Source organism: Panicum virgatum, chromosome 3N (genome assembly GCF_016808335.1).
Source record: "Panicum virgatum strain AP13 chromosome 3N, P.virgatum_v5, whole genome shotgun sequence".
Classification (NCBI taxonomy): domain Eukaryota; kingdom Viridiplantae; phylum Streptophyta; class Magnoliopsida; order Poales; family Poaceae; genus Panicum; species Panicum virgatum.
In genome coordinates, this window is record NC_053147.1 from 31,816,849 (window position 1) to 31,828,963 (window position 12,115).

At 45.6% G+C, this 12,115-nt stretch overlaps 2 protein-coding genes across 2 annotated transcripts; both read right to left on the minus strand.

Moving 5' to 3' along the window:
* Positions 1 to 6,192: 6,192 nt before the first annotated feature.
* Positions 6,193 to 8,115, minus strand: LOC120667748 (subtilisin-like protease 3). The gene has a single exon (XM_039947757.1). The coding sequence runs from the start codon at positions 8,098 to 8,100 to the stop codon at positions 6,193 to 6,195; it is 1,908 nt and encodes a 635-aa protein (XP_039803691.1). The 5' UTR covers positions 8,101 to 8,115.
* An 866-nt stretch (positions 8,116 to 8,981) lies between these two features.
* On the minus strand, positions 8,982 to 11,822 carry LOC120668108 (PHD finger protein ALFIN-LIKE 2-like). Its single transcript, XM_039948044.1, has 3 exons — positions 11,467 to 11,822; positions 9,548 to 9,644; positions 8,982 to 9,424 (listed from the first exon to the last, which is right to left on the minus strand). The coding sequence occupies exons 1-3, from the start codon at positions 11,595 to 11,597 to the stop codon at positions 9,164 to 9,166; spliced, it is 489 nt and encodes a 162-aa protein (XP_039803978.1). The 5' UTR covers positions 11,598 to 11,822; the 3' UTR covers positions 8,982 to 9,163.
* Between the last annotated feature and the right edge of the window lie 293 nt (positions 11,823 to 12,115).

Sequence of the window (12,115 nt, forward strand, 5' to 3'; positions counted from 1 at the left end):
ACCTAGGGGTTATCAAATGCTACTCCATAACTGGGTAAAACTAAAGATAGCTTTCGGGTTTGTCAAGAAGCATGCTGTTAGGTATGGTTAATCAAGATGGGATTTGACCCCCTCTTCATGAGAGAGATCTTTGGACCACTCGAGTGATCGGATCTATGAAAGCATGGCCCTGCGATAGGTTAAGAGTTAACCTAATGAGGGATTCTGAATCACAGGACTGAGAAAGAGAGGTCAGCTTGGGGATAGACCAAATATCATGAGGCAAAGAGAATGGTATATACATGATGTTGTGATGGTCCGTCTGATATGTTCTTCATATGCGTATAAGAGTTGATACGTCTTGCTAGAGGCTACTGTCAAACTAATACTCGAGTAGAAGTACTCGACTAGTGAGTGCGAGCAGTACTCGATAGAAATTACTCGAGTAGGAGTTCTCGAGTCATATCTTTACGCATATGGCCCTATGGGGTCGCACACTTAAGGGGGCTGGAAGCCTGATGAGGATTGGATCTGAATTAGAAAAATTTTAGGAGCACTAATGGGCATAGGATCTAGAGGCCCATCAGGGGCGCCTATATAATGTGGGGTGGGGTATCCAGACTAGGGTTAAGCCATCTTGCTTAACCAAACTCCCCACCTCCCACGCCCATGCCTTGTTGCACCCGCGGACCTAGCAATTTGGCGAGCGACACTTCTTCCCTGCACGTGTGCATACCTTAGAGGTGCTGCATCTGTGGCACTTGGACGAACCACATGAGAGGATCTAGAAGTTGTTCGTGGGACTTTCCGGTGAGGGTCTATTCAACTACATCGACGCGCTACAGAAGTTCCACACCCGCGCGTATAGTGGTAATTCCGTGATCTATAATTGCAGTGATCCTAATTTATATAGTAGAAAATTTTTATTTTCGCTACCCATATCCCTACAGGAGGAACTTGGCGCCTTTTGCCTACCATGCGGGAAGAATCATATATATGGGTGGGAGGTAGGAAGAGAAGGGGGAGAGAGAGGAATTAGACCTTCGAGAGGCTAGAGCCGTCGGAGCTCCGCACCTAGCTGGCGAGATCCTACCAGCACATCCAGCCGCGACGGCAGGTGCGAGGGCGCAACCCATCCAATGATGCCACACATTTCTGCCCATCGCTCCTCGTATCCCCTCCAGCATCTCTCACCTCACCTCACCTTACCTCCTTTTAAACAATGATTTCCATTACGTTTTAGCATCCCTGCAGGCGGAATGCTTTTTCACACATACTGAATCTTTCTACCACTATTTGTATTATTCGTGCTAGCTAGATGTTGAAAATAGCACTGCATACTTGTGAGAAGATTCTGGAAGATTGGAGAGTATGTATGAACCATGGCTGCCATGCTTCAAGGTGAAATGTGGAATACTCTAAAAACTAGATATTTGTATTGTTAGATAAGTATGAGCAAAATTTTAGAGTTAGATATTTTGTAGGAAGTGTGTAGAAGATGAATACATTGCAAAACCGTATGAGCCATGGAGTCTTATAAATAGGGGTACTCTCCTCCCCCTTACCATACCATGGCATAAGAGGTCTCAAGTAGAAGGTGGCAAGGTTTTCATATAGTGTAGTAATGTCATGGTAGGGTAGCCACGTAAAAAATGCAAGAGTCTTGTGTTGTACTAAGTTATTGTGAATAAAGAGTTGAGTCCCCATATACAGTTTGTCTACCATATTAGTGTCTAGGTGAAGGCCTTCTTAGTGTATTGTGGGTATAGGGTCCGCAGAAGAAGTGGTATCACACTAATTGGTACTATTTCTCGGAAGTCGGTGTTAAGGTTAGGGGCACTGATTTCTCAACTATAATTAACTTCATTAGTTACGCCTCCAATTACATTTTGTGCTAATATGTGACAATTGTTGTGTAGAGTTTTGTTCGATCTCACCAGACATTGGGACATAATATTCGTTGATTAATTCACTCCTCTTTGTTTCTGGTTGGACTCGCTATATGGGATGAGTGTATTATTCTTGCATCTCGTGCTTATGAAGATTATAAGAAAAGATTGGATATGATTATGGGTGAATGTGGAGGATTGATTGCAAACTTCTTGGGGCTATTCCACTATCTTACAATGAAGAATGTTTTTGGACAAATATTCCGATGGGAAGTAAAATTATGCCCATTGCAGTACATACAAAATAACTTCCTGATCATATTCCAGTTGTTCATCAAAGTATTTATGGAGAATGATTTTGATTGCTTTTGTACCCATGTAATTGCCAGCCTATCCCTGCTACTGTTGTGTTTCTAGTGATGTCTGTGTTAGCAATGTCACAACTTCAATTTGAACTCTTGCTTCCTGTTGTCCGAGGTACCGGCAATATTGATCTTTAGTACCTACTTTGCCTCCGAAGCCATAGAGGCCATATGGTTTATTTGAAAAAGATGTGTGAGTAACCAGTGTCCATACAGTTAATGCAGACAAAACAATCTTTATTCATTGCGTTAATTAGTTTCAGAATGAGAAATTGAGTTGTTGCTAACCTTCCATTTCAACTGGGAAACAACTGGGATGATGACCAAACAGCTGTATATTGCACAAAGTTTGCAGCAACATTATCAGTAGCTCTATCATGTGGTTATGATGTATGGAGCTTTATCAAAATGCAAAATTTCTTGGAGATGGGCCGAATCACAGTTTTTTGCAGTGGTAAGAAATGTTCATATCCTCTCCTAAAGAAAGAGAAATCTTTGTTTATTTGAGCTATAGTTTGTCTGTGATATATATAATTCCAATACATCTTCTTCTTTGTAGTGGTAAGAGATGTTCATTTCTTCGCCTAAAAAAAGAGAAATCTTTATTTCTTTGAGCTATAGTTCGCCTGTGATATATATGATTCCAATTCCTCTCCTCCTCCTGCTTCTCCTCCTCCTCCTCCTCCTCCTCCTCCTTCTTCACCTTCTCCTTCTCCTTCTTCTTCTTCTCCTTCTCCTTCTTCTTCTTCTCCTTCTTTGCAGTGGTAAGAGATGTTCATTTCTTCTTCTAAAAAAAGAGATGTTCACCTTCTCCTCCTCCTCCTTCTTCTCCTTCTTTTTCTTCTTGATGCGCGAGTAGATAGACGAAAAATATTAAGTTTTATGTTTGATTTTTTATCGCTACAAGAGTTGTTTTGACTCTGATTATTGAGGAATCTTTTCTATAAAATCATCTTATTAATCATTATTTAGTGTTTCAATTCAAGTCTTGGGAGTGCTTGTGGAGATCTTGGGCTCCTCATCATTGTAAGTAGTCTATTTGGTTGTCTATTCAAAATCAGTGCTTGACAGTGGATTAATTGACACATCATGCTATGCATCCTGAGTTATGCTCCTTGTTAGAGGACGAAACAATCCATCATGTGTTGTGTTGTTGTGTCTTTGGTGAGATATAACTTCTGTTGTATGGCTCTGGCCTCCAACAACTTGCACCTTCCATGTGTGATTATTCCTTCTCTAAGTGGTGCGCAAGGAACATAATTCACTGGTGATTCTTTGTGCAAGGTGGTTATCAAAACACCAAAACGACTGCCTTCAGCGATAGCAATCCTCCTCGAGTCTTGTTGGTCTGGTCCTCCAGGAGATCACTAAGGACTTGCATTGTGCATTAGGGTGGCGCCAAGGGGTTGGGCACTCTATGGTCGCCACATTTTTTAGTGTTTATGTACAGGGCCATGGGTCATCTTTTATCTTTCTTTTCTTTCTCCATATAACTTTGTAATGGGATGACTTCGCTTCCTCTATTAATACAAAGACACATAGCTCTCTTGCATGTTCAAGAAGAAATAGTGAAAAAATATTGCAAAAGTGAGCATAGTTTGTTTATTTTTACTATATATCCTTCTGTCCGAGTAGCATATTCCAATTGGATACTACTAGTAACACATGCAGGCATCTGTTATTTCCTTTTCTTCTCCATATAAACTACTATGGAAACTATGCATACGGAAGGTTAGGTGTATAATTTTTTCTTTTCCATTCTTATCTAGACATAACATATATCTAAACTACTATAACGGAAGGTTAGGTGCATAATTTCTTCTTCATGGATATAATTTTTCTTCTCCATAGAGTTCTAAACTACTATGTTATGTAGTTTTCCTATTATTAATTGTTTTGGCTTTTCAAGATCCATGGGGTTTGCTATATATGCACATAGACATAACATAATCCATATCCAGATGTATAATAAAAAATACTCCCTCATTCCCAAGAAACAAGTCATTCAAGGATTTAAGATGTGTACTAGAAAATAAGTTATTTTACTCTATTTAGAAAATAAGTTATTTCTAAGAATCAATTATTATCAAATATGATAATAAATAGGGGAAACACGATCATTTGACCTTTCTTTTAATCTGTCCTAAAAATTTCTAGAATGAGTTGTAAATTTTTGAGATGGAGAGAGTATGCACCTAGAAAAGTCACAATGACCAATAATTAAAAGGGAGAGAGTATTTATTGTGCTTTCGCTCCCTTAGAAACTTATAGGACGCAGATAACCTGCGACCTGTCGCGCAAACGCACAGCGCCCGACCCCTCCTTCCTTTTAGATTTAGCTCACGCCCCCCCCTCTCGCACTAATAAATGTCACTTTCGAACTACAGTATGATGACGTCCAGATTCTTTTTTTTATATGCCACTTCTTCGAATAAATATTTTATCTCCTTCATATGATATCTGTTTTAAATACCGATTGCACTGTTGTATTCTACGTGATAAAATGAACAAAACTAGATCTCACTTATATATATATATATATATATTAAAGATGCTTTGCACTGGTAGCAAGTTGCTATTTGATATAAACATAAGTTGCCACGAAAATGAAAGGTTTAGTACACATGAGTAGCCACACATATAACATATAAGTTATCATAAAAAAATATCTCACAAAAGCATAATCTGTTATATACATGAGTTGCCACGTGGCACATATAAGATATAAGTTACAAGAAACAAAATCTAGCATACACTCATACACATAAAGTTAACACAAAACAAAAGTTGTTATAGATATAAATCATCACCATAGGAAGTCGATACACATAAATTGCTAGAGAAAAAAAGCAAATAGTAACATAAGTTGCCATTAAAAAAGTGCGCTGGGTCGTGACCATGCACATAAGTTGCCACTATACACATACTAGCAAATTATATATGTATATTGTAGCAATTTCTCCAATAACCTTCGAACTCAAATTTATGCATATGTTGCTACTAGTGCAAAACATCACCAAAACATATACAAGTGGGGTCGAGTTTTGTTTGTTTTGTCATCCAGAACACAACAGTGCAATCAATTGTCAAAATAGAGGTCCTATGAAGCAGATAATTTTTTTTGACCCAACTTTTTGAGCTTAAAACTCTAGAGCCCATTGTACTAAGGTGGAGAGTATGCAGGTGCGGACCACGTTCCGCGAGGATGGGGCCGGATGCAAGGAAGGCCGGAACATGGATCACATGGGCTGTAATACTTTTACAGGCCGTACGTAGGTCAGGTCAGGCGGGTCGCGCAGTCCCAAAATGTAGCGAATGGTCACCCAAGCTTTTATACCAAACTAATAATGACCATGTATTGAGACAGTCGTATACAATGGGCTCTTAGGCCTTCCGCAGTGTGATGTGGAAGTGATGCCCGGGCATCACTCCCAACAATACAGGTAGCAGTGCTAGGTAGGAGCGATTCCTGTGAAACGGTGAACTTGATTCACCGGTGCCCAACTCATAGAATAATATAAATTCACTGTAAAACGTGTTACATTTTTTTTTGAAATCAGTAAAATGTGTTACATTCATACACACAAAAAGAAGGGAGGGAGATGTATTTTATTCGATGCGGGTCCCGGCGATGATCGATGGCATCGGTGCCAAAGATTTTTGACACTGCAGCTTCCCGGGCATCGCTGCTATGTCCTGTTGTTTGGGCCCACTTTTTTTAGGCAATGGTTAACCACTACGAAAGGCCTTATCTCTCGTAACCTGGCCCATTAATTGTGCCCAGCTAAAATGGATTGCGTCGGATTTTCCTCGTTTTCTAGCTGGTGCACACAGGTATATATATTTGTATGTATCGGGTGTGCTACATGACACTTGTATACACTAGACGGCCGGGCTCGTAAGTAGAGCTACGTACGCGCACACAGGAGTACAGTGCAAACACAGTCGTGGGGGGCGGGCAATCAACTCGTGAGGGTGATGCCGGAGTCGGCCACGATGGGGCTCCTCACGACGTGATCCTGCGACACCCAGCTCAGGCTCCCCTCGGCGATCCTCTGCTCGTCGCTGGCCCTGTCGCTGGTTCCGGCGGCGGCGCTCACTGTGACCGTGAACGTCTTCCTCTCCTTCACCTCCGTGAACTCCAGCTCCGCCGGCTCCACTTTCACGGCCAGCCCTTCCGGCGCGTCGACCTTCGCGGTGTAGCTCGACCTCGCCGGCCCGACGTTCGTCACCATCCGGTTCACCGCGAACGGCTCGGCGCGCAGCGGCACCACTATCGCCGGGTAGTTGAGCTGCGCCGCGGCGACGGGCTCGACCTCCGTGCACGTCAAGTTGGCGCTCCCTCCGGCAATGGCTTTCAGCGCCGCCTCGCCGAGGAGCTCGCAGATGTACCCGGCGTAGTCGCGCACGCCGATGTCGTACACCAGGCCGGGGTCGACGGCCTTCGCCGGGACCACGTGGCCGGCGCCGACGGCGTAGGAGCTCGCCGTCTGGTGCTCCTCGTCCATGATCCGGCTGCCCTCGTTGTCGACGGCGCTGGACGTCGTCATAATGGCGGACTTGATCGCGGCGGCGGACCAGTCCGGGTGAGCCTTCTTGACGAGCGCCACAATGCCGGTGACGTGCGGCGTCGCCATGGATGTGCCGGAGATGATGTTGAAGCTGTAGGACTCGGGCCCCTCGACGGGCACCAGCGACGGCCACGCCGCCAGGATGTTGAGCCCGGGCGCCATGATGTCGGGCTTGAGCACGCCGGGGCTGGCAACGCTGGGGCCGCGCGACGAGAAGGCCGCCACGATCGGCGCCGGCCTCACGCCGACCACCGTGCTGTTGAACACGATCGTCGCCGTATGGTTGGTCTTGGACGAGCCCTTCATGGCGTAGCCCATGATCTTGGTGCCATCGACCGCGGTCACCTGCGACATGGGGAGGTTGTAGTACTTCTCCAGGACGATGGTGTATCCGAAATCGGGCTCGTTGACGAACACGACGCCGACGCCGCCGGCCTCCCATACAGCTTCGATCGAGCTCATCGGCGGCACCGGCGTCTCGGTGTCGCACACGACCATCATGCCGGTGATGTTGGCGTCGAAGAAGTCGCAGTAGTTCATGCCCTGCGAGTAGTAGAGAGGGTACACCATGGAGCTGAAGTGCTTGTCCTGAGTCAGCGACTCGCCCTGGAACATCTCGCCGTCGCCGAGCCGCACGGTGGCGCGGAAGCTCCGGTCCACCGACCCGGCCGCCACGGTCAGTATCCACGGCGCCTCGTTGGACAGCGTGGAGGGCAGCGGGCCGCTGTTGCCGCCGGCGCACACCACGAGGACGCCCTTGGACGCCGCCGCGAACGCGCCGATGGCGATGGGGTCCTTGTCCAGCGGCGTGGACACGCCGCCCAGGGACACCGAGAGGACGTCGACCCCGTCCTTCACGGCGGCGTCCATCCCGGCCAGCAGGTCGGACTCGAAGCACCCCTGGGCGTCGCAGACCTTGTACACGGCCAGGTGCGCGCCGGGCGCCATCCCGGCCGCGGTGCCGCCGCCGGCGCCGAGGTCGAAGGCCGAGGCTCCCTCCACGAACCGGCCGGCCGCCGTGCCCGTCGTGTGCGTCCCGTGCCCGACGTTGTCGGCGGTGGTGTTGTCCCCGACGAACGACGCGGCGCCGATGAGCTTGTTGTTGCACCGCACGGGAGGCTGGCAGGCGCCCTTCCACCTGGCCGGCGGCGGCGGCATGCCCTCGTCGCGGAACGACGGGTGCTTCTCGTCGATCCCGGTGTCCAGGAACCCGATGATGGCGCCCTCGCCGTAGCTGGTCGCGTTCCAGACGCCGCGGCCGGGCTCCAGCCCCAGGAACGCCGGCGTGCGCGTGGTCATGAGCTGCACCCTCCGCTCCGGGAACGCGCGCACGAACCCCGGCTTCCTCGACACGGCCACGAGCTCGCCGTCCGTCAGCCGCGCCGCGAACCCGGACAGCACGCTCGTGTACGAATGCCGGACGTGCCGCCGGCCGCCGCCGCCGCCGCCCGAGCCCCGCAGGAACGACTCGTGCCACAGCCGGTGCGCGGCCTCGTCGTCCGCTTGCTGCAGGCCCGCCGGCGGCGGCGGGTCGACCAGCACAATGTACGTTCTGGCGGCGCCGTGGGTCCGCCGGCCGCCGGCGCTCCGCCGTGCGGGTCCTTGAGGGACGTAGCCCAGCACGGGGCACGCCGCGGCGACCAGGAAGACAAGGGCGCAGACGGCGCGCGCAACCGCCATGCGATCCATGGTTGGTTCGAAGATGCATTTGGCGGCACTCAACTTTATATGCGCCGAGAGATCTCCGGCCGGTTTGTTCATCTCTGTGTCGCTGCGTCGCTCCACCGTGCACGCAGGCGTGATCCCAGGATACAAGTCAGCGCCCCCCCCCCCCCCCCCCCCCCCCCCCTGAAACCATGAACTCTCGAAATGCGTGTGCTGTCCAGAGCCCGTGGCCAGGACTCAACAGCATCGATTTGGTTTGGTGTTGCTTGCAAATTTAGCGTAGGTGACATTTGCAAACAAAGAGCACACTGTTCTAGAAGGCTTTGTACTTCGCAGAGATTGTCGTCCGTGACGGAGACCACAGGTGTCCGTTTCAAATTCTCACAAGAGAATTCAGTGATCAACTAGTGACGGCCACTGAAACCAACTCTTCAGCAGATTGGACGATGAAACTATGGCAGAGATCAGAAGCTTTGACAGTATTTACACAGGACTAGTATAGGAACACTGAGATTAATCGACAGAGCCTCATTACTGAATAATCAGAGCATGATGCAATCCGGACTTAAATCAGCGGTCGCACAAGTTCGCTTGCTACCTCAGCAGCTAGTCCAACAATCCATATGGCATGAAAAGAAGTCCAGAAGAGTTAGTTCACATCCACTAGCTCCATGCGACTTGGGACCGAAGGGCGTACCTAGTATCGCTTATACAGAACAGAAAGCATTGGGCCCGCATTGTAATCGTGCCCTTTCTTGTCCAAGCAGCACTCAGGGCACTCATATTTATCTATGTGCTCTGCTTGAGCAGCCGTTACCTTCACACATTTACCATGGAACCAACGATCGCACACATCACAACAGATCCAGAACGCGTTCATATGGTAATGGTTACCACAGCTACCACAGATGGTTGGCTCAGTACCACAACCATCATCTTCGTCCTCAATCTCCTCATTCTGTGCAACAACCAACCCATAAATCTTTGCATCAGACAACTGGAACTCATTTTGTGTTAGGTGCATGCATGAACAACTCGATTTGCAGATTCTAACAAAAAAGAAAATAAAAGCGCAGCTTACCATTTTCTCTAAATGACATATGCGGTGATATGTGTCACTAGCAGCAACTTTTTCATGAACAGTTTGCAGACTGTTTATCATAGCACACAAGCGCTGCCTGCAAGACAAAAAGGAGCAACATTTGATTATGAAACAGGTTCTCAGCTAAAGCTTTCACAAAAACTTTGACATCAATGAAGGGCAAAATATTAATAACTGAACATAAGACAAAGAGACTCTTAATGTACAACGGCAATTTCAATAACAGAACTAGAAAGCAAGGAGATAGTTTCTAACTCAACGTGAGGCAATAATCCCTTGGGATGATGCAACACAAAAGAATATAATTAATAAGCTTTCAAAGTTTATAAAAAAACTTTTGGAAATAATTTATTGCAATATAACCATTCAATTAATTTAAGATGATTACTTCTTGACTTAGATAATGTATGATGGTTTGGAGAAAAAAAAAGATGGGATTTTGACACAAGATATCACAAGTCCAAGAAATATTAAGAAACTCACAATCATTGATATTAACTTCATTTGAACCTACTGTTAAAGCAAAGTAACACAGAATATTTTGATTCGTTTGCACAGGATTGACAAGTACTTCTCTACATTGGAGATTTTATTGCAAGACTCAATTTAGTCACAATATGTAATTTCATTAAAGGGCTCATGTATCACAGAATGCATATACCATAATCTTTCATTAGCACATGTAAACATTAAACTAGATATCCAATTTGCAAAAGCTGTAGCTATACTGCTATAGTGAGCGAGCAAGTACTACTTATTACTGCAGTAGCGCTCTACAACAGCCACAGACGTCCTGGAAGGAAAATCTCATTTCCAGAAACAACCAGCCAACCGTCTCAAGTTGCAGATTGCATTTCAAAAAAGAAGTAGCTCTAGTTATTCTCAGAGAAAAAGAAAAATATTCTCCTCTGCTTGATCAATGGTTGGAGTCAATTGTGCAATTTTCCTTATTTTTTCCCCTCTTTCTGTCTATTGATTTCTTTCTCTGCATATACTATGTTTCCTTTTCTTATATTTAATATATAATCAGTAGAGGGCAACCCCTCCTGTTTTCATTAAGAAACAACAACCACAGGTGCCAACAATTCATTTCCGGTGCATTAACAAGTGCAAATTATGAGAAAGCAGAAGGCAAGTGCATTGCGTGCCAAATTCCAACTATACTATACTCCAATGTTTCTTTTTTTACATGTATACTGCAATGTTCAGGTCAATTCCAAAAGCATCAATTCAGATCTACTAAAAATTTCACGGCCAAAGTGGAAAAGAAATCAGAGTTTATGAAGGTTGTACAAAAAGTGCAAGAGGTTGAAACAACATAGAAGCACAATTCCTCACTTGTCTACATGAGTTTTCATGTAAATGGAATGCGAATGAACATTTGCCACTCATAATGATCCCTGAAATTGAATTTAAACTTAAATCTCTTTATAGTATCATACCGTTGATCCATAGAAATAATCTTTCATATTTAGAAAACAAAATACACAAACAGAGCATGACAATGCCTGACGAGATGTTGTTAGTGCTTATTAAGCTAAAGGAGATGAAATATCTTGGTTTGAAACTTTTAGTTAACCGTAAAACTATTCTAGTACACTCATTATCTTTTTTTTGAAGCAACAGGAGAGGATTAAGTTCCCCTACTGATTATATATAAAGAAGAAAAAGGAACAGTGTTTTACAGAAGTCAACTCAAGAAACAAAGAAAGATACCAAAAAGATCCATGCAACTATCCAAAGAGGGCAATCCATTCTTCTAATAAAGCTTTATGTCTGCTGCTAACCCGGTGACCAAGCAACACGAGTTATCTCGTATCTGGTCTATGTGAAGCATAAAGTTAAACTATTAGAACTGCACTACATACATAATTAAAAACTACTAAGAAGTATAATACCTTGCTTGAGTCCCCAAATTGGCGCCAAGGAAGAAGGAGATCCGAATGAGCCATGCATCACAGTGCATGGCGATGTGTCTAAGCCACTTTGGGTGTTTCATGTCACCTCTCACCAGTTTAACACCAAGCATTCTTGGATCAGGCTGCTCGGGTGGTGTGATCAACTTTGGCGGTCGCAGCTCCCAACTCTCATCACTGTTGCCATACAGGTACAGGGTTTCTGTACCTGCAAGCAAAACACATGGGCAGATTTACTTGTGCACACTTGTTCAAACATTCGAGAACTGTATGAGAAGCTTGTGCGCTGGCTCTGATTGCTCCTGCAAGCAGGCACTCACTTGCGTTGCACTCACGAGAGAACGTCTTCTCATCTGCGCAATGCACAATGCTATATACACTTAGTGGCAGAGCTAAGACGTTTGGGACATAGCCTATACAGTAGCAAAAATTGAATAGCACAATCACATAATGTTCTAATAGAGGTAAAGGAAGTAATTACTGAGAATCACCGAAGTGAAATTTAACATTTTTATCATGAACTCTTTTTTTGATGATTTTTTTTTATTTTTATCATGAACTTGTAAGAAAACGTCTAATTTGAGGAATGCGTGCTTTTATATATATACATCCCATCGTGTCGGTGTCCTGA